Raw genomic sequence first — 26,711 nt, 5'->3', positions numbered from 1 at the left:
TTATTAAAATTTAAAGGGACACAAGAACTTTAGGAAGTTGTAAAGTCCAAGAAGTCACAGAGATGGAGAGTATCCCTGCCTTGAAGGAGATGGTAACATGCGGGGTTTCTAGGTAATGTAGCAGATGTGTCAGGTTTAGGTGCAGTAGTGCATAGATAAGATGTGCAGTTAAATAAGCAGGAGAGAGCCAACTTTCTATCAGACCAGTGAGGAGAGATTTGTATATGAGAACATAAGTGTTACAAAAACTTGGCCTTGGTTCATTTGGTTTATTGCTGTATCTCCGAGATTGAAACAGTTCCTGCATCAATGCATTTTTTCATGAATGAATGAATGAATGAATGAATGAATGAATGAATGAGGAGCAAGTTTCATTTGCTGAAATGCCAATGCTTGGTCAATGGGTTGAATGCTTTGTTCTGGTGTCAGCACCATGGATGGCTCTCCGAGTGATGACAGTGTCACTTGGGCTGTGTACTTGCTAAAGACTTTTCTATGGTACAGCTAACTCTCTTCTGAAAGTCACTTTCTCCCTTTAGCTGGGTACCACTAGTCTTTCTTGAACTCAATTAAAGTAACCTCTATCTTTTATCTGTTCAGGATTGGTCTATGTCCAACTATGCTATTATTCCTGTGGGCTTCAAGTGAGGAAATCAATCCTCCATGAAGGGAGTCACTCTGATCCTTAGAATCCATAATGCTCTCCACCTCACCATTTCTTGGGTCTGAACTTTACTAGAACCTGAATTAAACAAAAGTCATCTACACTGATTGTCAATTAGTGAACCCGGTGCCTTATTATTCAGGCATGCAAGATAATGGGATCAAACTTTTAAAAAGCCATTTCCAATGAAGGCTATTCAAACAATAACAACAAACCAAGTCCATGAAATGAATGTTAATTACAAAAGCCCATTTATTTCATCAGATTGATCCATTTGATGCAGTTTAATTATCTATACATAGCAGATGGGAGTGTTAGACAATGGCCAGATACAGCTTATAGTTAAGAGAGTCATGGTGGAGTTTTGGGGAGTTATTAAGAGGTACATGAATGCTAGAGTAACAATAACAACATCTACAATTTATGATGCACTTACTGTATACCAAGCATCGTGCCGAGACTATATAACTGTCTTGGTCTTCATAACAACCCTTTGCTTCTAGGTATTTATTATTGCTTCCTTTTTCCATACAAGAAGCAATGTCTTAAAGTAGTTGATTCACATTCCCAAGGTCATATATTTACTAAGTATCACAGCTGGAATTTGGACCCAGACTGAGTGACAAGCTACTGTTTTGAGAAGTCAGTGTGTGAGAGAGTTTGCTTAGCAAGACGTGGGCTAGTGTCCTGTCTTTCATAGATATTTGCAGAGAATTCTCAGAGGCATGTATGAATCCTTTGGACAAAGAATTTGCAGAATAACTTGAATCGGAAAAAAAATAAAATAAAAGGACCCAATAGGATTGAGGACAAGGGAAAAATATAGAATGGAGAAGTGGATCTGTGACAGCATTTATGAGTTGTAGGGAAACCATTTTATATCTCTGTTTGGGAGCCTTGCTATTTTTGGTGTCAATGTGTAATAAAATGTTATGTTGTGGAAGAGGGTTGCGGTCCTTTGAAAAAGGACAATCTGTGTCAAAGAGGAAGTCATAAAGAGAGCTCACAACAGCAAGCGATGGGACTGATTGCTCAAACAAGATGGTTGGAATGGGCTGCAAAAGCAACTTTGGAAACTTTCCCTTACTGGGACCTTGCCTGCCAGTCCCACTGGAGGTTTATGGCGATCTTTGCTTCTGAACTTTAAAGAAAGTGGTTGTGAAAGATCTGAAATTTCTTATATTGTAAAGCTGCGTATAGGAAGTTAACTTGACATGTCTCTGATGATTATCTCTGGGGTATTGTGCGAAAAATGCTGAAGGCTGTCACCTTCTAATTTATTATCAAAAATATAGTCTACTATCATTTAAATTAGAGTCTGTATTTAATTTTATTCAACAAGTATATTGCAAACATGCATGGGGGCCTCCATAAATGATATATATCCTACATTTTGTTTAAATCCATGAAACTTCTAAATATATATATATCCAACCTGCATTTTATTTTATTTTGAGTTAGTTTCAGGTGCACAAAACAATGTAATAGTTAGACATTTATACTCTTCACAAAGTGATGACCCCCTCCCCAATCTACTACCCCTCTGACATCATATGTAGCTGTTACAATACCTTATGACCAATGAGTTATGAACAAACATAAGTATGGAAAAAGAAGATGGTGATCAAAGTCTAGGTTGGAGTTGGGGGTGTTATTAATATACAAAATCCATGTTGTAAAGTGTTCCACACTTGTTCATGGTCAGCCAATGTGATAAAGTTTCTACCAGTACCATTCTCTTCGCATGCGACAGTCAGCTCTCTACCTACCCATACTTATAAGCCCTATTTTTCACTTTCTTCACTCCTCCTTAGCCTTCATGTTTCAGCTTAAATACCACTTCCTCAAGGAGGTTCTCGCTGTCCTTCTAGACTCAATTATTCTGCCATGCTGTATGCTCTATTAGTGCACTCTTTTTCCTTTATAGTAAATAATACTAATAATACACCTTATATCATGCAAATTATGTGCCAGGGACTCTCCTAAGCACCTAACAGATATTATCTCATTTAATTCTCTCAGTAACCTTATGCGGTATATATAGTCAGATTTTAAATAAACCAAGACACGATCAGATGTATGTACCAATATTTTATGTACCTCTAAGACAAAATGCCAGTAATAACCATAAGATACTAATAATTGCCAGACAAGTACACTCATTTCAGGAATATTAAAATGTGGAAAGTTGTGTCTGAGAATTAATATAATGCCCTCTTGTTATCCCTATTATTATAGGGATTATTATAGGGATAATATAATGCCCTCTTATTAGCCCTATTATTACCATGTACAGATGAGGGAATTAAATCACTGAAGTTAATGGGTTTTCCCAAAGTCACACATGTAGGAAATAGTGGCGCTTAGGTTGGAATCCTAGAAGACTGGTTTCAGAGTTTAACCTCTTAACCTCTAGCCTATATTATCGATACGTAATTACAGCTTGCAATTACATGTTTATTTGGGTGATTCTGTTTCCAATTACCAGCTAAGAGATTGTAGGCTATGTAAAGGCAAGGGCTGTGTCTGTACTAGCCACCGCGTTGCTCCCAAATGCAGCCTATGGTGTGGCACACTGCTGATGTTTAATGATGAAGAATGGAATGAGTGAATGAAAGGAGAAATACTGAATTTGGAGACAATGTCCTTGGGCTTCACTCCTAGATCTGCAAATTTTACTCATGGTCTGACCTTTGACCTACCACTTTGTTCTCTGGGCCTCAGATTCCCTCTTCATAATACAAAAGGGATTGATAGTTAGATTTTCACGAAGTGTTCTCGTGCTCTGAAATTCCATGTACTACCAATTTTCACAGAAAGCCAGTACTCTGCCCAACTCTGGCTTTGGAGGATGTAGAAAGAGGAGGATCTTTTGAAGGATAGAAATATATACACATAGGAAACTAGGACCAACAGAAGTGTCTACTCTTAATAAGCGTATCATACTGGTCAAGAACTTGAGCTATGGATTCAAGTGGACTGGGATTTGAATTCCGTTCATTTGGGAACTGCATAACTTTGGATATTTCATGGACCCCTGAACCTCTGTTTTTCTAGTAAAATAGTAAAATATGGTAATAATAGCAACATAACTATTTTCAGAGGGTTATTATGAGGATTGTACATATTAAGCCCTTAGCACAATGTTTGGTACATGACACGCGACAAACACTAGCTATTATTATAGCTGTGGTCAAACCATGAATTGAATTGAATGAAATGAGCATTGAAGGTTCATTTTTTAAAATGACAGTTACTGTGAACCCTAGCAGTCAGGGAAGGCTTCCTGGAGGAGGAGGGGCTAGAGTTAGATCATGAAACAAAAAAATGGTTGTGATAGAGCTACACTGTCCAACATCGTACCTATTTGCCATATGTGACAATTTAAATTAAAATGTAAATTAATTCATATCATATTCCAAAGTGCATGATAGCTACATGTAGTGGCTGCCATATTGGAAAGCACAGATATAGGGCATTTTCATTATTGCAACAAGTTCAGTTAGTGCTGTGATTGAGAAGGAAGAGCAGAACTATATTTTACATATATGTCATTTCATTCAAAGTATTTATTGAGTGACAGTGCTGGACTAGGTACTATATATACTGGGATTCAACAGGGAGCAAAACCAGACTCGGTGTCTGGCCTGGTAGTGTTTTGTCTACTGCAGGGATCGGCAAACTACAGCCCACAGGCCAACTGCTGTTTCTCATAAATAAAGTTTTATTAAAACACAGCCACGATGACTAGTTTACATATTGTCTAGGAGCCGTCATGACTCTATGGCTTGCAAAACCTCATATATTTAACAACTGGCCCTTTATAGAAAAAAAAAAATTGTCAACCCTTATTCCAGTTGATTTAATGCGCTGACATCTGAGTTAAAGAACTGGTTTTACAGTTCATTCATTCATTCACTCATTCATTCATTCACTCATTCATTCACTCACTCATTCATTCATTCATTCATTCACTCATTCATTCATTCACTCATTCATTCATTCACTCATTCATTCACTCATTCATTCATTCATTCATTCATTCATTCATTCATTCATTCATGAATTTGTTCATTTAACAGTCAACTGGTATTTATCAAGCAGCTAATGTAAGCAGGATGTCCGGCACTGACAATGAATAGAACAGATGAAAATTGCTGCCACCACGGAGCTCCCATTATAGTGAGGGAGCAGACAGTTAGAATATGCGTAGTAACAGACAAATACATTTAATCATATGTTAGAAGATGTTGCATTATTTAAAAAAATGGGTGCAAGAAGAGGGGGCTATGAATATGGAGGAGAGGAGTGGTTGCAAATGGAATTAAACTGTTCAAGGGATGTGAGGGAACAAAGCATGCTCTGTGGATGTCTGGACAAAGCCTAGTCGGGCAGAGGGGACAGTCAGCACAGATGCTCTGAGGGCAGATTGTGCCTCACATATTTGAGGAAGATCATGGACGAGAAGGTGGCTCACTTCACTGAATGCTAGGAGGATGTGAGTGGGGTCAGAGAGGGACCAAAGGGCCAGAGCCTGAGGGACCTTAGAGGACATTGTAAGAACATAGGCTTTCATGAAAACCCAAACCCAATGGGAGGCCACAGGAGCATCTAGGCTGAGGAGGAATGTCGTCTAACTTATATTTTAAGAGGATCACTCTCTTGAGGAAAGTACGCAGGGACACCGGTCAGTGTGGGAGGAGAGAGGTCACTTAGATGGCTGATGGGAAAATCCAGGCCAGAACTGAAGGTGGTCGCCGTGGAGGTGGAAAGAAGTGGTTGGAATCCATACATTGCATTTCACATATGGCCGTTACTGAGTGAGCACGGATTATGGGCCAGGCATTGTGCCCTTTAGTGGGGAGCGTGAGCACAAGAAGCTGCTGCCTCTGTCTCTTGGAGCTCTGTCTCATGAGTTGGTTTCATGCTTTGACATCAGAGATGAAGAATCCAGTAGCTGTGTCCGCTCTATGTGGATCAGCTCCAGGAACACAGTGTCTCTAAAGAAAGGACCCAGGAGAAGATGCACTGTCTCCATCTGCTGTCACAACAAAATATAACAGACTGGGGGGCTTGAACGGCTTGAATAGAAACAGAGCGCACAGTTTTGGTGGCTGGATGTCCAAGATGAAGACGCCCCAGAGTCGGCTCCTGGTGAGGGTTCTCTTTCTGGCTTGCAGATGGCCAACTTCTGACTCCTCATTATGTCCTCACATGGCCTTTCCTGGGCGTGTGTGTGTGTGTGTGTGTGTGTGTGTGTGTGTGTGTGTGTGTATAGACAGATAGAGAGAGAGAGAGAGAGAGAGAGAGAGAGAGAGAGAGAGAGAGAGAGAGAGAGGGAAAGGTCCACTCCTTATGACACAACTAATCCCATTATGAGGACCCACCCTCATGGCCTCATTTAACCCTAACAAGCCCCTAAAGGCTCCATCTCTAAATATCATAGCACTGGGGATTCTGGATGTAACATGAATTTTGTGGGGACACCAACATTCAGTCCATAACAGACATCAATTACGTAGAAGAAGAGAAGGGAAACCGCGAGACAAAAAATGTGAAGCAAGCGAGGGGTCTGGTTAGAGCTGGCAGAACATGTGCAGGGCTGGGACTAAAGGGAAGTTGGTAAGGGGTTTCTGGCACCGGGCCAACTCTAAGGATGTGCCCATTCTTAAGTGTCAGCCCTGCAGTGTCCCTTTAAACTTGAGGAGGGAAAAGTATTCAAGCATGACAGTGGCCTCTCCCACCCTCCTCCTGAGAAGCCTTTAAAGATTCTTCTGCAGGGGCAAGTCAGCAGGGGGTGGTATGGGGGTGGGGGTGGGGAGTGGGGTCAAAGGACACAGAGTTCCAGGGCTGGGAGGCATCATGCAGACCATGTAGTCCAGCCCCCTCCCGCTGCAGCTGGCACAGGAGAGGTTCAGGGAGGGGCAGGGCCTTGCCCGAGTCTCTTGGTAACAGAGGCACAGTGGAGGTCTCCCCACTACCATCCTGATGCTGGATTTCTGCACCTTGAGGACATCTTAAGCCATCAAAATATTTTACCCTTGGGATGTGGGCCCCCAGCCGCCGCTTGAGCCAGTGCCTTCAGCAGTCTTTTACAGCCTGTAAAGGAGTCTTTACAGCATGTGAAGGTGGTGTTGGCTTCTAGTAGCAGAACTTTTCCTGGCTTGCCTTGCAGGCTCATGACCAGATCCACTCATCCATGCAAAGAAGTGTTTCAGTGAAAGACGTCTGGGGCGTGGTTAGTTCCCATAAGCTTCCTGAATATCTGTCTTCCACAAATGTCAAGCCCCAAGATGGAGTCTGTTACGAGGAAGAAGGCAGACGTGACACTGCCATGAGCCTCCACTTGCTCAAAATCAAGCTGCCCTCGTGGCGGGCTCTGCTGTTTTGTTTTGTTTGTTTTGTTTTGTTTTGTGGAGAGACAGTCAGAGCAACATGGAAAGAGTTGAGGCATTGAATTCAGACAGACCTGGGTTGAAATCCTGGCTCCACCTCTGACTGTTGGTATGGTATTGAGCCAATTGCTTCATTTCCCTCAAGCCTCAATTCCCTGCTCTTTTTCATCAGAAACAAAGGTATTCACCTTTGCTGGGTTATTGTGATGATATGATCAATACAAAGTATCTGCTACATTACAGGGCAAATACACTTGTTCAACAAATGGGAATTATTAAATCAGGGGCAAAGCTTACCCACAAAAGACTTAACCCAGTGTTGGCAAGCTTAACCCACAAAGGACTTAATCGTGATGGATCGGAAGGCGTGATGGCAGATTTCTGACTAGACGGGGCCTGCGCGAAATCATTAGAAACACAGCACTTAGCAATAGTCGTAGCCTTTTCTGGTTATTTGATACCATCTAGAGGGAGCTAGCCCATTGCAACACTATCCTTTCTCCTTCTTGACTGAAGGCTGCTTTCATTTTAATGTACATTAAAGTCCTCTGGATAGAAGGGGTGTGGTGTGTGTGTGTGTGTGTGTGTGTGTGTGTGTGTGTGTGTGTGTCTGTGTCCAGCCCAGCCTCTTGGTTACAGTATCCAATGTCTCTTAATTAATAACTTCATTAAATGAGTTTCTCGCAGCCGGTAGAGGGTGGGGGATGGGTACTGATTGCACGCTGACCCCACCAAGACACTCTCTCAGGACAGGGCATCCGGGAACTCAAACTGGTCCACAGAAGTCAAGGGAGGTCAAGTGGCCTGGACCTTGGGAACAGCCAGCTGTAATCTCTCAAATGACCAAAAATGGACATAGACACAAATCCTGACTCCCTAGTGAGGCCACTTAGACACATGCTGCTTAATTTTAATGATTCACAATGATTCTCCCTCATATACCAGTAAATGTGGCATAAAAATGTTTTGCAAGAGACAGTGATGGGAACTTTCACTGTTCTGCATTTAAATCAATACCAGAACATTGAGGCGGCCTGTGGGGATTGTGGTGTATGGATGTGCTTATGGGAGAGTGGGGCAAAGAGGGTGGGATGGGTGGGAAGGGAAGAGAGAAGAAGGGGAGGAAGAGAAAAAGGAGAACGGGGCGGGGGGGAATCAATGAAAAGGAAGAAATGAAGGGAGAAGGAAATGAAGCAGAAAGTGAGTGTACTTTTTGCTCTAGGCACCTTACATACCATACTTTATGTAATCTTCACATTACCCCTTGAAGTAGACAGTATTTTTTTTTTTGACTCCTTTGGTGGATGAGGTAATTAAGGCGGGTCTGGAGATGTAACTTGGGCCTCTGACTCAAACTCAAAATTCTTTTTACTGAGAGTTCTATAAAGGAAACCAAGGCATAGAGAAAGACAGACAGACAGTAAGGTATATAGAGACACACACAGCGGGAAAGAAAAGTCACGGGATATGGAGTACAGCATCGGGAATAGAGTCAATGGAATTGTAATATCTATATACTATGTCAGAGGGGTAGTAGATTGGGGGCGGGGGAGAAGCAGAGACCAAGGACAGAAAGTGAAGCAGGTACAAAAACACAATGATTGAGAAACAAAAAGAGACAGAGATGGGGGTGGAGAGAACCGTAAAACATAAAGAGACACAGGGAGGAAAGAGGAGAACAAGCACAGGAATATAAATATAATCAGGAGTGAGATTAACAAAGTGAAAATTAGCTGGGTTCATCTGAATGTACACATTATGTAAAATAGTGTAATATTCCAGATGGAAGGTACTAGACATGACAATTCTCCAGTTTCCCTGGAAGCCAGCTCTGGCCATGACCATCTGCTTATTGCAGGTCACTGAGGAAAGGACCCTCCGAAACAGAGGGCAGAAGTCACGTGCTCTCCACAGGTCCTCTTTGTTTTTCCCCCCTTCCTGACTAGACAAGGGCGAAAGTCCCACGCTGTGGGTGTCTGGACCCCCTTACTTTATGGCATGGAGGGCACAGGCCAGTCACATGCATGTGGCCCATTGTACTCAGTGCACATCTGGAAAATCATCACTCTTTTTGCTTTAATTTTATAAATGAAATTGGATTTTAAACTCCCAAAGATAGCTGATGCTTGGGGAAAAAAAATGAAAAAAGCCATCCATGTATCTCTTTTGTGAAGAACTCTTTTTTCAAAATGAATAATTACCTTCTGCTTAATTTATTTTGCATTTTTCACGTTGCTATTTCAGATTTTGTTCAAGCAGGGAACAACTGTACTATTAATCATGTGTTCTAGATAGAAGACGTATCTGTATTTTAGCCTCTCTGCAGCCTTGTGAATGGGAGAGGACAGGGCTTCTGAGGGCGAAGCATGTGGCTCAGAGAAATCCGGGGGCTTGAGCGAGCCCTCTGAGCCACTGGGGGGCAAACAGCTCCAAGGTCCCGGGGCATGGGCAACCACATGACCTTGGCTTACCTGAACCCCTGTCAACTCCCACAGAGGTGTGGTAGGTGTCCAGGCAGAGCCCCCAAGATGGGTCATTTTCAGTGAGACGCAGGGTTGTGCCAAACTCCTTTCTTTTACCTGGTATCGCATGCGGAGCTCTGACTCCAAGGTCAAGCCGACCTGGCTTTAATCCTGACCCTGTTGCTTTCTCCCTGTGGGTACCTGGGACCAGTCATTTAACGCCCGGAGGCTTCAGTTTCTTCATCTGTAAAGTCAGGACCCCATTAGCCCCTGCTTCACACAGTGGTTGGGTGGATTAAAGGCGGATACTGGGACTAGATCATTCTTGATGTTGTTCAGGGAGAGGCTCGGGCCTGATTCACCTCCCTGTACAATGAAGGAAACTGAGTCTTGGCCAGATACAGGAAATTGTATGAAGTCACAGAACTGCTGGGTAACTAATGCAGAATTCAAACCCTGTTCTACTCGAGGGTCTGCCCTCTCTGCTTTCAACTGCCTGTCTCCACAAACAACACTTGCATTCAGCATTCGGGAATGACTCTTTTTGTAGAGGGGGTTTGGGAAGTCCCCAGAGACTATTTCCTCATACCTGTAAAAGGAGGTCAGGGTTTCTCAGTACCAGTTATGCCCTCTGGCTCTGCTGATCAGCTGATCCAGTGTACCCCACTGATTCAGAGAAACAAAAGGTCCCACAATTTCCCTTTGATGCTGTCATTTGCACCTGTCCTTTCCTCCATCTGGAAAGCTCTTAGTTCCCCCAGAGAGAGAGGCAGTACAACCTGGAGACCACAGCCCTGTTTCTGGAACCAGGCTGGCTAGATTCCAATCCTGCTCTGGCACTCTTAGTATTTTGACCTCAGATAAGCAAGTTACTTAACCCCTCTGGTCCTCAGTCTCCTCATCTGTAAGATGAGGTTGAAAAATAGAACTTACTTCATCGGCTTGTTATGAGGGTCACGTGCATTAATATAAATAAAGAACTTGTAGCAGTGCCTGGCAGTTAGGAATCTCTGTCCCCTCATTGTCTTACTCTCCCCCTTCATGGATGTGACATGACCCTGGGGCAGAGCTTGACACTCTTTTTTCTGGGTCCTGTGGCTCTTTGCACATAGCACGGATCACACCTTGTGGTGGTGATATAGTTTCCTCAGTCCTTGCACTCCAGTTTCAGCTGCATGAAAGCAGAGAATTGGATGGCTGCATCGCTGTGTCCTGATCCCACCTGTGCTGGGCACAGAGGAATGGTACAGAGAATGAAAAATAGTCTGAAGAAGTAAGATCTGAACTAAAGATGAGACAAGAACCATGTGGGGAGGAGAAAGGGGGGAAGTAACAAAGCAGGAATCCTGCACAAAGGCACCAAACCAGAGACCAAATAATGACTTGGGGCAGCCCAGACTGGACAACCATAGTGGCAATGATAGCAGTTCTGGTAGCAATGGTAATCATCACCATCACCATCACCATCACCATCACCACCATCACCATCACCACCATCATCATCATCATCACCATCACCATCATCACCACCATCATCACCATCACCACCATCATCATCACCATCATAACCACCATCATCACCATCATCACCATCATCACCATCACCATCATCACCATCATCACCATCACTATCATCATCACCATTACCATCATCATCATCATCATCACCATCATCATCATCATCATCACCGTCACCAACATCACCATCATCATCACAATCATCATCATCACCATCATCGTCACCATCACCATCATCACCATCATCACCATCATCATCATCATCATCACCATCATCATCACCACCGTCATCATTACCATCATCACCATCATCATCACCATCATCGCACCTCCACTTACCAAATGCTGCCTACATGCCTGGTGATGTGGCCATTGCTTTAAACATATCTTCAATCCTTGTGACAGGTTTTAAAACTGGACTGAAGATGTCCATTTTTCTGATGAGGAAATGGAGACCCAGAGAAGTGCAATGATTTACCCAGTAGTGGATGGAGGATTCAGCCTCAGGTCATTTTAATTCCCAGGCCAATACTATGTCCCCTTCACCAGGATGTGTCCCATGGCTCCCGGCCCTTTTCAGGTTCACCTGAGAAGCTTGGACAATGGAGAGTTCGGGGGTGACTGGTGAGGCGACGTGTAGAGTGGGTGACCCATCCCCCAGCTGGGCTAGCTCTGGGCACCTGTGTCAAGAATCCCAAGTCAACTGGAATCGATCCTTCCTCGTTTTCAGAGATGTCTGCATCTGTATCCACTTCAGGCTGTTGGTGAGATTTTTTTCAGCCTACTCCATCTTCAGTCAGCCATAATTTTGAGGGAGTCTTTTACCCACGTGCTTCTCTCCCAAGCACTGATTTGTAGATGATTGTGTGAGTAGTGCACTCAAAGTTGGAGGCAGCTAAGAAGAGAGAGAACCAGCAGAAAGGCGTCACCTTGGCTGAGACCCTGAAGTGGGGGCCCTGGTGTGGCTTGGCTAGTGGCCTCTCAGCCCAGGCGACCTTCACATTGCTACCCAATGAGCTGGGTCAATGTCCGTCAGGCCCCATGTAGCCTCGATTAAGGACTCTGCTTCCCAACAACTCGATCAGCAGCCTGTGCCACCAGAACCATGTGGCCTCTGTTTTGTATTTCCTTCTTGCTCTCAGAGGTCTGATGATGAATGACAGTGAGGGGCTGACAGGTGAAATGTCGGTGTCCAAGTCTTTTCAAGTGCTTGGGGAAGAACAAAGCTGAAAAGTCTCATTCCAGTAGAGGAAGGGATAAGGGGATGTCAGAGAAACCCAAGAGAGATTGTTTAGATGTCATCCACACGAAGCTCCTCCTTGTGCAGACAGAAACTGAGTCCCAGGGAAGGAAAGGACCTGGCCCAGGTCACACAGCACATTTGGTCGCATAGACCTCTAAGGAGTCATCCTCATTTCATAGACGTCTGAATGAGATCCTCTGGTTTTCTTCACCCCAGTCATGTGCCTGCTGAGTCTCTGTCCTCCAAACTCCCAGCCCTACCACATGTGCCCCCCGCCCCGTCCCTAAATGCATGCTGAGTTCAAGAGACAAGACCAAAGTATGTTAGAAGAAGAACCAAGGACAGAAATTTGAGCAAGGTTTGGGAGGGCGTTTGGGGTTCTCTTACGTACTAGTTACTCATTTCACAGATGGTAAGACTGAGGCCAAGAGAAGTAAAGTGATTTGCCCAAAATTTCAGAAGGGTCAGGGTTATAAAACATATTCTATGATGATACCACTTATATTCAAAACTGCCCAGAGGACCTCATTCCTTTACACTATAATCATTTAGCCATTTAATTTTCTCCTCACCTCTTATTCCCTCTCAACCCACTGTCTCTCCTCTGCTGAATTCTCGCTCTCCAATTCTCGGTTTCTGCTTTTCTCAGGGCAGGACCTGCTCTGGCAGGCTGTGGTCTGCAGGCGGGTCTCAAATGGCTCTTGTGGTGCATAAACTGAGAGGAAGTTGAGCAGGCAAAGCGCAGGGAGGAACATTGGCTGAGGCCAGTCATGAAGGGCTTTGGTGTTAGACTAGGGGATATGAACTCCACCCTGAAAGCACCACTGAGCGTTTTGGGGATGAGCCACGGGTGCAGTTCTCCCTTGAAAAGATGACTGACCATCAATCAGTTGAGACGGGGATATTAAAAGCAGGTCACCAGTGAAAAGACTTTTTCAGTATACATGTGGACAGTGCTGGGGGCCTGTACCAGGTCAGTGGCCGTGGGGAGAGATGGGAGGGGATGGGTCTCAGTGACAACAAAGAGATAGAACCAGAGGGATTCAGGTACCGTCTGGACATTGAGACTAAAACCAATGAAGTCCAGTCAGAGATTTTTCTGAGGTTTCTAGTTTGAGAAGAAAGTGGGATCATTATTCATGGGGGGTGGGGATGCCTATAGGTTTGAGCAGCTTTTGCTACACTCAGTCTGCATAACAAACAATCACCACCACACTTTATTGTCAACAATTGTAAGCATCATCCCCTTTTGGTACACATCTGGGTGGACTGCTCTAACCGGAAGTCAGCTGCACTTGGCTCCAAGCGCAGGTTGCGTCCAGCTCTGTCCCAAACAGCCCCCATCCTCCTTGGACCCGCCACTACTTGGAGCATGGTCTGCTCATAGCAAGGGGCAGAAGTGCAGGAGAGCAAGCCCAGCCACACAGCACATTTCAAAGCTTAGTTCACACCCTGTCGCCTACATCCCAGCGGCCACAGCATGTCCTGTGCCAAGGCTGAAGTCAAAGGGTAGGGAAGACATTTCTGTCTTCCCACATTTCTGTCTTCCCACAGTCAGCCATGGCAAGACTATGTGTGCATAATACTACTGTAGAGAAATAAGAACTTGACACCAATAATTCAGACTACCGCAGGGAAGATTTTCCTTCAATACCCCCGATCTCCCATTCTTGGGCCCCTTCCACACTTTCTGAAATCATTCCCTCAGAGAGCCATCACATAGCTGATGGGAGATGGACCAGAAAGATGCTGGGCTGGAGTGTTCATTCTTCTGTTCAGAGCCTTGGGCCGCTTATCAACCTCTCCAAGCCTCAACTTTATATTCTTTAAAATGGAGCCAATAAATCTTCCTCCCAGCGTTGTCATGGATATCAGAAATTATTTGGGTAAGGTCAGCACATAGTAGACACTCTGTTAGCAGAAGTATGATGTTACTAGCTGTGTGCGTGACCCTTGCCAGCAGGAAATCAATCCAGGAAACCTTCATTACATGGGTATTTTGAATTTAATGCAATCCTCACATACAGTATTTATATTTGAAAAGGGGATATTTGGAAGATCAATTCTTTTTTTTTCTTTCTTCTATAGTTTATTGATTTTTTTCAAGTTAAAAAATATTTAAAAGAAGAGTTGCTAGAATTTAGCTCAATAACATGGTCCAGGTAGTATTAAGTTTCAGCATTAGCGATGTTAAGTTTAGAATAAACAACCCACCTGCTTACTTACAACGTCTTTGATGTAAGGACTTATAATTCAACAAGAGTGGAAGAGCAATTCTTAACCTGTAGTTATAGTGGCATTTTAGAAATCAGCAGGATGGTAATTTTAACTTGGGTGGATTGGAGGTTCCCTTCTCGAACCCTTGTTATCTGGCGCATGATAATTGTCAAATTAAAGGCAGCTCTCCTTGCTCTTGCCCTTTTGCTTATGTTTATTGTTGTGATGTTTACGATTGTGTGAAAGAACATGAGCTTTGAATATCTAACCCTATGACTAAGTGACTAATGGAGTCTGACCTTCAGTTTTCTCATTTTGTAATGTAGACACTAGTACCTTCCTCCTCGTACTGGTTGGGGGTATGACCTGTGAAATGACATACAGTAACTTATTTCAACTGCCTTCCACTACTCCTAGCACAAAGCAACCCCCCAGTAATGTTATCTCTAGGCCATAACTCCCCCACCACATGCCTGGCCCTGAGGTGGCCTGCAGTGACACAAAAGTGAAGAGCCTCAAGGTGGCCCACTCAGAGTCAGAACAAGAAAGGATGCCATGCACACTAATTGCTCCGAGGGTCCAGGGAGACGTCTTTCCAAGCCATAGCGATAAGAAGAGTAAATAGGAAAGTGAAGCGCAGCCAGTGTCCCTGTCCTGTGATGATAAGTGATGACTGAGTTGGAAGAAAGTGAAAATGGAATCATAAGAGGACGGCAGGGTGGGAGGAGAGAAGCCAGGCAGTCAGGCGGGCTTGGGAAGAAGGCTGGCACTTCTCTAGCACTCTCATGGGCAGGTGCTTAGCCTCTCGGAGTTGCGGAGGGTGGAGGACACAGCGCCCTCTGGCTCATGCCCTGGTCCTTCTGTGCCTGTGTCCTTCAGTAGCCGGAGCCAGTGACAAAAGCAACTGGTGTTGCTGGTTCTGGTATCACAGGGATCAGCCTTGGAGATTATTTCACTCAAGCTGCCCCAAATCTGTAGATAAAGAAACTGAGTCACTCTGGCTTCGCAAAGGCAAACAATAAAATTGAGACCATCCTTCATGTAGAAATTTTCGCACTTTCTCTTTTTAAAACAAGATGCTAAATTGGCCCCTTTTATCCAAGGACAATAATGACAAAAACCCTAACAGTTACGATGTTTTCAGCAAGAAGAAATGTACCAACGATTGCACTGGGGACTTTTCAAATATGTCACTGATCTTTCCAGAAGATACGTAGGTCATACCACTCATTACAGATTAGGAAACAAACTCAAGGTAAAGTGACTTTATTGAGTTCATACAAATTCTAAGTGGCAGATCCAGGATTTAGACCCAAAACAAGATGATTCTAGGGCCCAGCTCGGAACCATGGCACTGGACCTCCAGCCTTATGTGGTGAACATGAAGGCACTGCCCATTTTGAAGTGGTTTAGAAGAGTCCCATACAAGATAAGCTCAGATCGTTCATGATGAACGATTCTGATGTTTTACCCAAGCGTTTATGTAGTGAGAATGCATGTAACAAAAAATGAGAATTCAATAAGATATAAAGAATAAATATTTTTAAACCAAAGCAACTCATCTATAGCTGATAATACAGAGTTCCAGTAATTAGCACAATGAAAATCTGCTTAATTGAATTCCCTTACAGGAACCACTTTAATGAAGAGATTAAACTCTTTAAAAAGTCTGCATGATCAGTCACATAAATGTGTATTTTCAATCTGTTACAATATTTCAAATTCATCATATTAAAAAAAATAATAATTCTTGTTTGTGGGGCAATACATTCTCATTATAGGAAACAAGGAAATGTCAGAGGAATACAAAGGAAAAACAAGAATTCCTAGAAAATGTTGCCAGGTATAATGTGGAAGTATTGAGGTCACCAGTGCAAAGAAAGTTTGCGGAAATCATAGCCAAGAGCTCTGGGTTCTAATCGTGACTGGCCCAGAGGCATGTCCAATGATTTGTCCACGTGTCTTCTCTGTCTAACTTGCATTTCCCCTTCTGAAAAATAAAGCTGGGAAGATTTGAACTAAATGATCTTTAAGAGCTTTATCTGCTTTGATGTGAAACAGAATTCTATTTTAGACATTTCATCAGCACTCAATGTTTACACTTTCCATTTCCTTGACAAATACCTGACATGGCTATAAGAAAGTTTCTTTCAGTCTTCAGCAGAACCATCGTTATTCAAAATGGACTCTGTCTGAATTCATGAAAATTACAGTACATTCATATATTCACTAATTCGTTTATCTGTTCATTGATCTATTTAACAAATGAGTCATCTATCCTTCATCGGGTACCATGCTAATTACTAGGCTATGGAGATGATTAAGAAAAGATTTCTGCAGAGTAGTGGGGAAAACAGGCAAATTAAAAACAAAACTTGTGCCCCTACCCCACTGGCACAGGCATTACTGTTGTGAAACATACTCCCGGGCTTAGTTAGGTACCAGCACGTGCGGAATGCAAGATGGGTCAGTCGCTTTCTTCAAGGAGCCCCTGTGGTGACAGGACTGAGGGAGCATGGACATTGACAGGCAGCATGTGCAAACCTTGTAACCTGTGTCCCTGGAGCTGTTCTTTGACAGCCTGGCTGCCCTGGGTATGCAGAGGCGGGACTGAGGGAAGGACTCACCCGAGGAAGGGTTTCATCAGCTCTGGCTGCCAAAGGTTTGCATCTTGCAAGAAGGAGATGTGTGGATGCAAATAGTGGAGAGTTGGCTGAGCCAGCAAGATGGGAAACAGAAGTCAATAAAGCCCATCGCTGTGGCATACATAGAAATCTTGCTGTAGACACCTGGCCCAACTGTTAAGAGAGATCATAGCTGAGGCTAAAACAATCAGTGTCCAGGAAGCAGAGGTGAGGGATTTGAAAAGGCAACGCAAACAACTGACTCACGTCCATGCTCAGGACTGGTGAACATCTACTCCAATGTTCCCTTTTACAGATGGGGAAACTAAGGCCCCGCAAGGAGCAGATTGCTTCTCCAGTGCCCCTAGGGGTCAGCATAGATCAGAACCCAGTGGCCGTCTTGGAATGGAAGGGCAGGAGGAGGAAATTAATATAGTGAGCATCTGCTCATGGTCTGCTTGAGCCCTGAGCTTTATCCTTCAGTACTTCCTCCAGCTCTGTGAAATTGGCATTACTATCATCTGTCTCCATTCTATAGATTAGAAAACGAAGAGCCAAAACGGTACGGTAGATTCCCCAAGACCACACACCTGGGGAGAGAGAAAGTGAGGACTGGAACCCAGGTCTGTCTGCTCCCAGCATTCAAGGCACTTTTCCCCATGCCTCACTTCCTGTTCTCCAGGCAGCCTTATGGGGAACCTCCAGGGTGGATGCCTCCCATCTGAAAAATACATATTTGTTGTAGAATGAGCGTCAGTAATTAATGATCCATTCTGAGGCAGGGGAAACTTGCCTAGTAAGCACGCGAGCAAGAAAGAAAAATATGGCAGCACCCTTTCCGTGTATAGAGTGTTCACTTCCCGAAAGGAGGGGAAATGACCTGTGCCCTTTCCTGCCATGACTGACAGGACAGACAGGTACCTTTGCCATTGCCCTTTCCGTCAAGTAAAAAGAGCTCTCTTTTCCAGCACCCGTCCTGGCCCTCCCTCCCCAAGCCTGACTTCCTGTCCCTTTGCCAGAGATAACCATTTTACCTCTCCCGTTATGAATCATGAGGACTGTGCTTTGTGGCAGATCATAAATCAGTCCTGGGAATCTCGAGGACAAATCCCAGGACTTTTAATCTTTAATATTCGATGTGTTTAAAGTGGTGAATATTTCATGAAGGGGCTGTTGCATTTTAACACATCAGTGACTCCGACCCCTCCCACTTTGGTAAATTATTCTCATCCAAATCTCAAGGATTTCAGCCCTCTCTCTCCATTTTCCTTACCTCCAGTAACAACCCGTCCACTAGGTCGCACATACTTAGAGCACACACATTCAGTGGAAGACCCCAGGCATGACGCTGGAGGGGAGGAGAGAGATACAAAGAACATTCCTGCCTGTAAGTAGCCCCTTCCTAATTTACCAGGTATCTAGAGAAGGGGAAAGGTAGATCTTGCTCTCTCTTCATCTCTCCTTCTGTCTTTCAACAGTCTCATTCTGAATATTGTGAATACTGTCTCTGGCCCCTACTTTACCCCATGTTCTGTCTTACTATCTTGTTAGGTCAACCAACGTTTATTAAGGCAGATACTTGCGAATGCTGGCGGTACAAAGATTCAGCCGTGTTGTAATATATAAAGCAAGGTAGAATGTTCTTTTCAACAGAATTCTTTGTATAAGGTCAAATGCATAACATTTATAGTGAATCAGTGAAACCAAGAACATTACTTGATGAATGCAAACATTTTGACATCAGGAGTTATGGCTGATAGTTGTAGAACCTGTGCTACTCTAGCATCACAGTCACTCCTATGTTTTGTTTGGGTTGCAGAAGGTTGAGAAAACCGTGATACAGAAGACATGTAGCTATAAATAGCATGAGCTTGTTAGCTCCTCAACTCACAGTCTCAGTATTCTCAATGGAATAAAGATGACAGTAGATTTTTTTATTATTATTTTATTAAATTTCTTGGGGTGACAGTGGTTAGTAAAATTACATAGGTTCCAAGTGTGCATTTCTATAATATATCATCTATATATAGCATTGTGTGCTCACCACCCAAAGTCAGTTCTCCTTCCATCATCATGTATCTGACCCCCTTGTCCCTCTTCTACCACCTCCCATTCCCCCTTACCCTCTGGAGACTTATTTTTAGTGAGGCCTGCATAAAACAAGTTTACCTGACCACTAGAGTTAATGTGAAGATACTCTTTACTGTCCTAAAATGTAGAATGTAACAGCTGAGTGTTTGACCTTTACTTTGTACTATTAAAGATATTTTTTTGAAAATAATTTTTAAGAAAATTAAAATCTGAAAGTTGCAAAGTTCCTAAATCTCCCCCATTGAACTTGACGTTTCTGTGAAACAAGATTTGAAAACTCTCAGGTCAGACCAATCGGAATGACTGAAGACTCACAGGTTCATCTGGAGGTGTGCATGAATACGGTCACCAGAAGATGAGAGGGAAGACCACCTGATAGCGGTAGTCTGGAGATTTAGCAAAGCCAGAACACAATTATTCATTCAGCTCCCAGAGTTGAGCACGTACTCTGTTCTGTCAGTGAGCTAAGCCAGGGCAGTTCCTACCAGCATTTTCCAAGACGTGTGCCACAGAATGCTAAGCTTGTGACTTGTTCCACCAGCAAGCTTCCCAAGGTGAAATAAGTTTAGGGAAACCTGTGTGCGTCACCCTCATGCAGAATCATACTCTATTGGCTCTAAGGAATGGTACAGTGGTTCTGAAACTTTTTTTTTCAGAGAATCTATTTTTGGTAAAGCATCTATGAATATTCTACAGATACATCTTAGGAACAACTAATAAGTAATTGGATTGAAAAATACCCCCCAACCCTAAGGACCATACAGTAGAGCAGGACTGATATAGCAAGAGGGTAGGGAACAGAACCTCTATAAACTCTGAAATCTACTAGGAAACGAGACATCCGCCCACCACTGCAAATGAGCCTGGCCAACAGGAGAACACACTTAAGGCAGTAGGATGCTAGCAGGCATTCATACAACTGGGCCTAAGACATAGCCAGAAAAAAATGATGCATGGATACAGGGATGGGTGGGTGGATGGATGGATGGATGGATGGATGGATGGATGGATGGATGGTTGGATGGATGGGTGGGTGGGTGGGTGGGTGGATGGATGGATGGATGGGTGGGTGGGTGGGTGGATGGATGGGTGGGTGGGTGGATGGATGGTTGGGTGGGTGGGTGGGTGGGTGGGTGGATGGATGGATGGGTGGGTGGGTGGATGGATGGATGGATGGATGGATGGATGGAAGGAAGAGAACATGAGGGGAAAGGAGGGGTGAGGTGATGTGAGGATGACCAGTTAAAGCAAACAAACAACAAAAATAAAACAAAATGAAACCTGGAGATGATAATGAAGATGATATTTCCAAAAGGAGAAACCAGTGGTATTTGAAGGAGATGGCAGTTGATTTGGGGCTTATGAATAAACATGGCTTCTTCATTCAGGTAGAAAGAATTCAGTTTTCTGATTACACTTTTAGTGCAGACATCGCATATCATAATTTAAATGTTTGAAAATAGGACCTCCATCTGTAGCCACCAGGTCACTTCCTGTTTCCTTCACTAAGCTGTGAGCTCTTTCAGTGTCTGGGTTGTACCCTGATCGCTGTATCCCCAGTGCCAAGAAGAGAGCCTGACAGGAAGTTGTGGTCAGGAATTGTTGAAGAAATAAGTGAGTGAATGAACAAATGAATCAACTCTTCAGTAACCACACTGGAGGGTAGATCAAAACACCTGTTTCTCATGGGCTTTTTCGAAAACTAGGCAGCTCACTTTATTTTCGAAGAAAACAACGAAACCAGGGGAGAAGACTTATTTGGGTAGGCAGTATTTCACAAGATTGTTTTCTCTATCTGTTGACAGGAGAGTGCAGCTGTCATGAAGGCTATGCCCCTGACCCGGTTCATAGACACCTGTGTGTGCGCAGTGATTGGGGACAGAGTGAAGGGTGAGTGACAAAGGACATTGAGGCGGGGTCAGTGAATGACCATCCCTGCCGCCTCTGTTCTGTTACCAGAGGCCCAAAACCACTCCACAAAGAGGACTCTGTCTGTAATAGTTGTGTTTCTGCAAAACCCAATGGAAAGTGAGGCCCAGCTCCCACTGAGTCACATTTTGAATCTTCTAGAGAACAAATGCTGAAGTTTAACTCACCCAAACCATGAATAATCAAAGAACACTTCCTTAAGTAGATTGATAAAGAGAATCCGGATGTTGTGCATAACTCCAAAATGGACAGAGTGGAATTCAAAATACTGAGTCTTTCTATAAATTGGAGACATTCTTGTATAATCTAATCTTACCCAATAATTACTTCTGCTTAATTTGGTTGTGTGTAAAACTACACGTAAGCACTGTCCACATAGGAACCCTAGCTGCTGCTGACTAATATCATCTCCTATTCCCTTCTCTTATCCTCCCTCTCTTCTTCCCGCAGACCTTGGCCTTACACAACACTTGAGAGGGGCTACGATCTGGTGACAGGGGAGCAAGCCCCTGAAAAGATTCTCAGGTGAGTTGATAGTTGGGACATGATGCTGGGGGATGGAGGAGGGTCTGATAAAGAGGCATAGTCATGCTTCTTCAGCCGATCGAACCTGTTCTCTGCAGGCTGCAGTGAGGACAGAGGGGCTTTTCCAGGCACACATGCACCCTCATGGCCCAGGTTACCCTGGGAATCTAATTCCCATTTGTCTGGCATCTAGATTTACAGACTCAGACACTTGAACTAGAGGAGACATTACTGATTATCTAGTCCAAAAGTTTAAAAATATTCAGTACTTCTAGAACATGTTCCTGCTACGTCCTTGAAATCTTGTGTGAAACTTCAATAGTTAAGCTGATTCAGACATAACAGCACATTAAGTGGCAGAACTAGGAATCAAACTTTGGTTTGAACTGATTCGGAGTCCATGCTCTTCACCTTCGTGCAGACCACCTCTGCTGACTTAGCAGTCACTTACAGAGCTCTGCTCCATACCAGGACTGCTTGGGAAAACGCAGCTGAGAAAGCCCCTCTCCTTACAGAGCCCACTATTTACTGCGAGTCAGGACCTATAGTCAAAAAGAGAAAATGAGTGACACAAAGTGACACATGGGCTAAATGATTAACAGATTTATGAAATGACCATCCAAGTCTGGGCCAAGTTGGCCAGAATTATGCCTTGAAGAGTGCAGGGTTACTAACAATTGTCACCCCAATAAACTTTAAAAACAAAACAAAACAAAAAACAACAACAAAAAAAAAACAACAACAAAAAAGAATGCAGGGGACTCAGTTGGGTGGAGAAGTGAGAAAGGATCCTAGAAGGGATGGGAAGAAGGGGCCCCTTTTTTTCTGATTTCACTCTACTTCCTAGGGAGTTCCCCAATGGAAACTCTTACATTGCAGGTCTACTTTCAGCTTGGGCCAAGGACTCTGGCTTCCTGTCAGCAAAAGCTTTGTGGTTCCGCCTGTGGAGCTGTCCATCAACCCCCTGGCCAGCTGCAAGACTGACGTGCTAGTCACTGAAGACCCTGCAGACGTCAGGTAGGGAGGTCATCTCCAGTCTCCTGTAGCAAGGACTTCTTGGCACACAGGGAGCCCCTCTGTTTCAGGATCACAGGAACTCCTATGAAGAAGTGCCCTTTGTGTTGTTGAAGGAGGCAGCTACCTTGTAGATGATGGAGAGAACACTGTTAAATATGCTATGCTTCACACTCCTAAAAGTGCCCTCCATTGGTGAGCCTCAACGCCTTCTCTTTCAGCATCGTTACTCTCCTTTGGGGCTTATGTAAAATATGAGAGAGGCTAACACACTATCCAGCTCATGATGGGATTATTCATGGTCTTATCTGAGAAAAGATTACTTAATAGCATATTGGAGAGTCATGAAGGTCAAAGATTAAAGAATGAGACGCTTTCCATTGTGACTCTGGTTCTGGGAACAGACTTTGGACGAATCCATAGGTCCTAAATGTTCAGGTCAGATTTATTTGTTCTTGACTTCAGATAGGATGGAGACTACATCTCTCCTTACATGCTTTGTACCTTGTAGTTACCTTCACTATAGATTTACTCTATTGTGATCTAATTAGTTGCTTATATATCATTCTGTCCTATGAATGGGACAAATCTCTCAAGGTCAAAGAAACTAACGCATTTAGCTTTTCAATCCCCAGTTCCCAGCACATATTAGACATCTACTAAATGTTTATTGATTTCATTAAACCAGTGGTCTTACATCTGATCCTAGCACTATTTTGGAGCTTTCTAGTGTAAGTTTGTTCTTTTTGTTTTCTTCCTTTCTTTTATCTCTCCTAATTTGATTATGAAAAACATTTTAGAAATTTAAGTGTTATCACAAATGGACTCTGATTGTACTTTCTGAACTGACTCGTCACACTTGGCTCCGGAACTGAAACTTGGAGTCATGGTGCTCTGTATTCCCAGTAATTGTTATTCTCCCACTGCATAGCTGCTCTGGGGTCATTCTAAATCAAGATGTTATATGCCCATGGCATCTTGATGGGACGCTCCGACAACCCACCTACCAAGCTTTACAATTTCGTTATTCTCACCTCCTCAACTTTTCATGGAGGGATGAACCTAACATGACTTTTCAGGCTATCGATACTTCCCAAAAGAGGTAGTTTTAAAAAGAATAGATTATGAAAGGGATAGCACTTAGAAAATGAAGTGGTGATTATTAAGAACTAAGACGGTTTTACGCACACACAAATTAATCCATGGCAGGTTACTATTATTTCCGTTTTTGATAGAAATGAAGTAGATGAGACCGAAGGTCTCTCTGCATTACATATTTTAAAGATGGAGGAAAGACCATCTGGTTGAAGGACTATTTTCAAAGAGATCCAATGACCATGTCTGAAATCAACTGAAAGATGGTCTCTATTAACTTTCCTCAGAGTTCTATACTGTTGACGTCAAATTTGTGTTTTCAATGAAGCTACAGATGCCAGAAGGGCTGATGGTAACACTCACTCTGGAGTTGAACAGGTCTAGGTTAGAATCCCATCTCTTCCATGTTGTTATCTTTGTGATCCTGGTCAAATTCAAGTTGCTGAGTTTCCATTTCTTTGCAAAATGGGGATATTAACAGTGCCTTCCTCACAGAGTTTAACAATAACTTATATCCATTGATCATTTCCTACATGCCAAACAGTTCACTAATATCTCTAGCCTTACATTAACCCCATGAAGTGATGCTATTATTTTGTTTTCATTTTACAGAGTAAAAATATAGATGGATGGATGGATGGATGGATGGATGGATGGATGGATGGATGGATGGATGGGTGGATGGATGGATAGATAGAGTATAAAAGTGATACCTTTGCTAGTAAGTGATGAAGCCAAGCTTTAACCCATGGTCACGCTGGCTCCAGAACCCATTTTCTTAACTATTTCACTAAAACACCCCCAATGTTATAATGATTAAATAATGTAAGTACATGCTAGTACATAATATACTCCCAAAGTTACATTTCCCTGATTTTAGACGAATTGAATTCCCACTACAGTAAAATTCAAGTAGAAACTGGTGAAGGAGGCGAAGGCAGAAGGCAGAGTAGGGAAGGTTGTGTACGGTGTCATGCTGCTGAGAAAAGCTGTGATTTGCGGTATGACTCAGTTGGCTTTCCTGCTGCAGTCTGAATTACATTAAATAGCAAGCGAGCCAAGGAGGAGCCCAGAATATCACCCTTCCGTGACTCTAAAACATCTTTGGAAATGTAAAAAAAAAAAAAAAGAAAGAAAGAAATGAGAAAAGTGTAAGTACTAGAATGCATTTCAGGGAGAGCGTTGGCTATAGTTGATAGGAATACGGTAATAAGTTGAAATGGGTGAGACCTTCAAGAGCTTGATCCACTAGCACTTCGATGCTTTTGAACTCTGTGCCTGGTTATGTGGAGGGTGTGCTTTCATCAAGCTGGCGCCAGAGCTGAGTTGCTCAGATGGCAGCAGGGATGCTATTCTGGCTCTGGGCCGTCCTTCTCAACCTTTTCTCCTCAAACCCAGAAGCTCCTCCTAAAGTTGTACAGATATCGGAAGGATATTGGTTTCATTAGGGCCCTAAATTATTGTCCTGCGTAAGGTGCCCACCTGCCTTTGTCTGGGCTTGAAGCAATCACAGACAGCCTTTTAGGTCTTACCTTCATTTGACCTCTCACACGCCCATTGGTTTCCCTGCCAGGGTAGGAAAAAGATTGTGATCGTTACCATTCACAAGAATCTGTGCTGTGTAGGTGGAGTTTTCCAAACTGCATGAATACACCTTGTTGGACATGATATTGCCCAGGCCTGCATAGCATGGGCATTCAAAGAATTAATAAGTTCTAGTCAGATGATATGTTAGAAATTAATAAATAATAGATCATAATTATAGATAGTCAATGATATGTCATAGAATCACAACAGAGAGAGATTAAAGAAAAGGCTGTGGAGAAGCAGAATCAGAAAGGAACAGATAAGCATTCCAGTAAGATTGGAAAGGATACCTTAGAGGTTCTTTACTAGTTGTTTTTGTGGGTTTTTTTTATTTTATTCTGTGACAAAATATTATGAAAGCATGGGATCTCACCCTATGGGAAGTAGAGCAACTTAGCAGTCAAATGTATAGGCTCTACCCTCCTGGGTGGCTAAATTTAAAACACCAGATGGTAACAAAGGTTGGTGAAATATGGACCTACTGGAACTCTTGTACCCTTATAGTGAGGATGTAAGTTACTATGGCCACTTTGTAAACCTGTTGGGCAGTATCCACTTAAGCTGAATGTCCACATATTCCATAACCCATCGATTCCTCTCCTAATAATAATTCCTAACAGAAATGTGTTAATACGTTCAATTATACTAATTGTAGCACTCATTTCTACTGCCAAAAAGCTGGAGGGAAATCTGCAAATTGACCACAGAAAAGCAGACATATAAATTACAGAATAATCATACAATAGAATACTATTTATGATAGATATTAAAGGACACGACAAACACACCCATGACCACTGGTGAGTCTCGCAGATACGATACTAAATTACAGATGCCAGACATAAGATCCTATACTTAAGTTTTGGGGGAGTCAATAGTTATATGTGAATTTTCTACTGCATGTGTGTGTGTAGGGGGTCCGTGTTCCACGCCCTCATTCAAGGGTCGACTCTATAAGTTTATTTATATAAAGATCAAATACAGTCAAAAGTCATCTATGATGTTAGAAGAAAGAATAGGGATTATTTTGGGGTGATGAAGGGGGCAATGACACGTGGAATGCATGACAAGGTTTGTGTGATGCTGATAATTGAATTCTTGATCTGGGTGGTGGTTTGCATGGCTGTTTTCCTTCTGTAAAAACACATCAAGCTCTACAGATAAGATTTGCTGTCTTTCCCCGATGCATGCTTGATTTTGATTAAACATAAAGTTTATTATGTAAGGTAGTTCATTGTTTTAAAGGCAGAAGCTATGGAGCTTAACTGAACTGAGTTCAGCTGCTAGCTGTACTACTTGTGTTCTGCATGAGTTTTTCTATAGCTGCATTTGCCCTTGCAGATGATG

At 43.2% G+C, this 26,711-nt stretch overlaps 1 protein-coding gene across 1 annotated transcript in view; it reads left to right on the top strand.

Annotated features, from left to right (window-relative positions):
• Positions 1-26,711, top strand: part of ASTN2 (astrotactin 2) — a gene marked incomplete at its 3' end in the record, with an annotated part of 830,851 nt that overhangs the window by 372,134 nt on the left and 432,006 nt on the right. The window contains exons 8-10 of the mRNA XM_081066707.1: positions 21,020-21,104; positions 21,594-21,668; positions 22,548-22,685. Coding sequence (XP_080922833.1) covers positions 21,020-21,104; positions 21,594-21,668; positions 22,548-22,685 — 298 coding nt within the window. The remainder of the gene's footprint in view (positions 1-21,019; positions 21,105-21,593; positions 21,669-22,547; positions 22,686-26,711) is intronic.

Source organism: Rhinolophus hipposideros (genome assembly GCF_964194185.1).
Source record: "Rhinolophus hipposideros genome assembly, chromosome: 11".
Taxonomy (NCBI): domain Eukaryota; kingdom Metazoa; phylum Chordata; class Mammalia; order Chiroptera; family Rhinolophidae; genus Rhinolophus; species Rhinolophus hipposideros.
The sequence above is the reverse complement of the archived record's forward strand: the minus strand, read 5'-3'. Positions and strand labels throughout refer to the sequence as shown.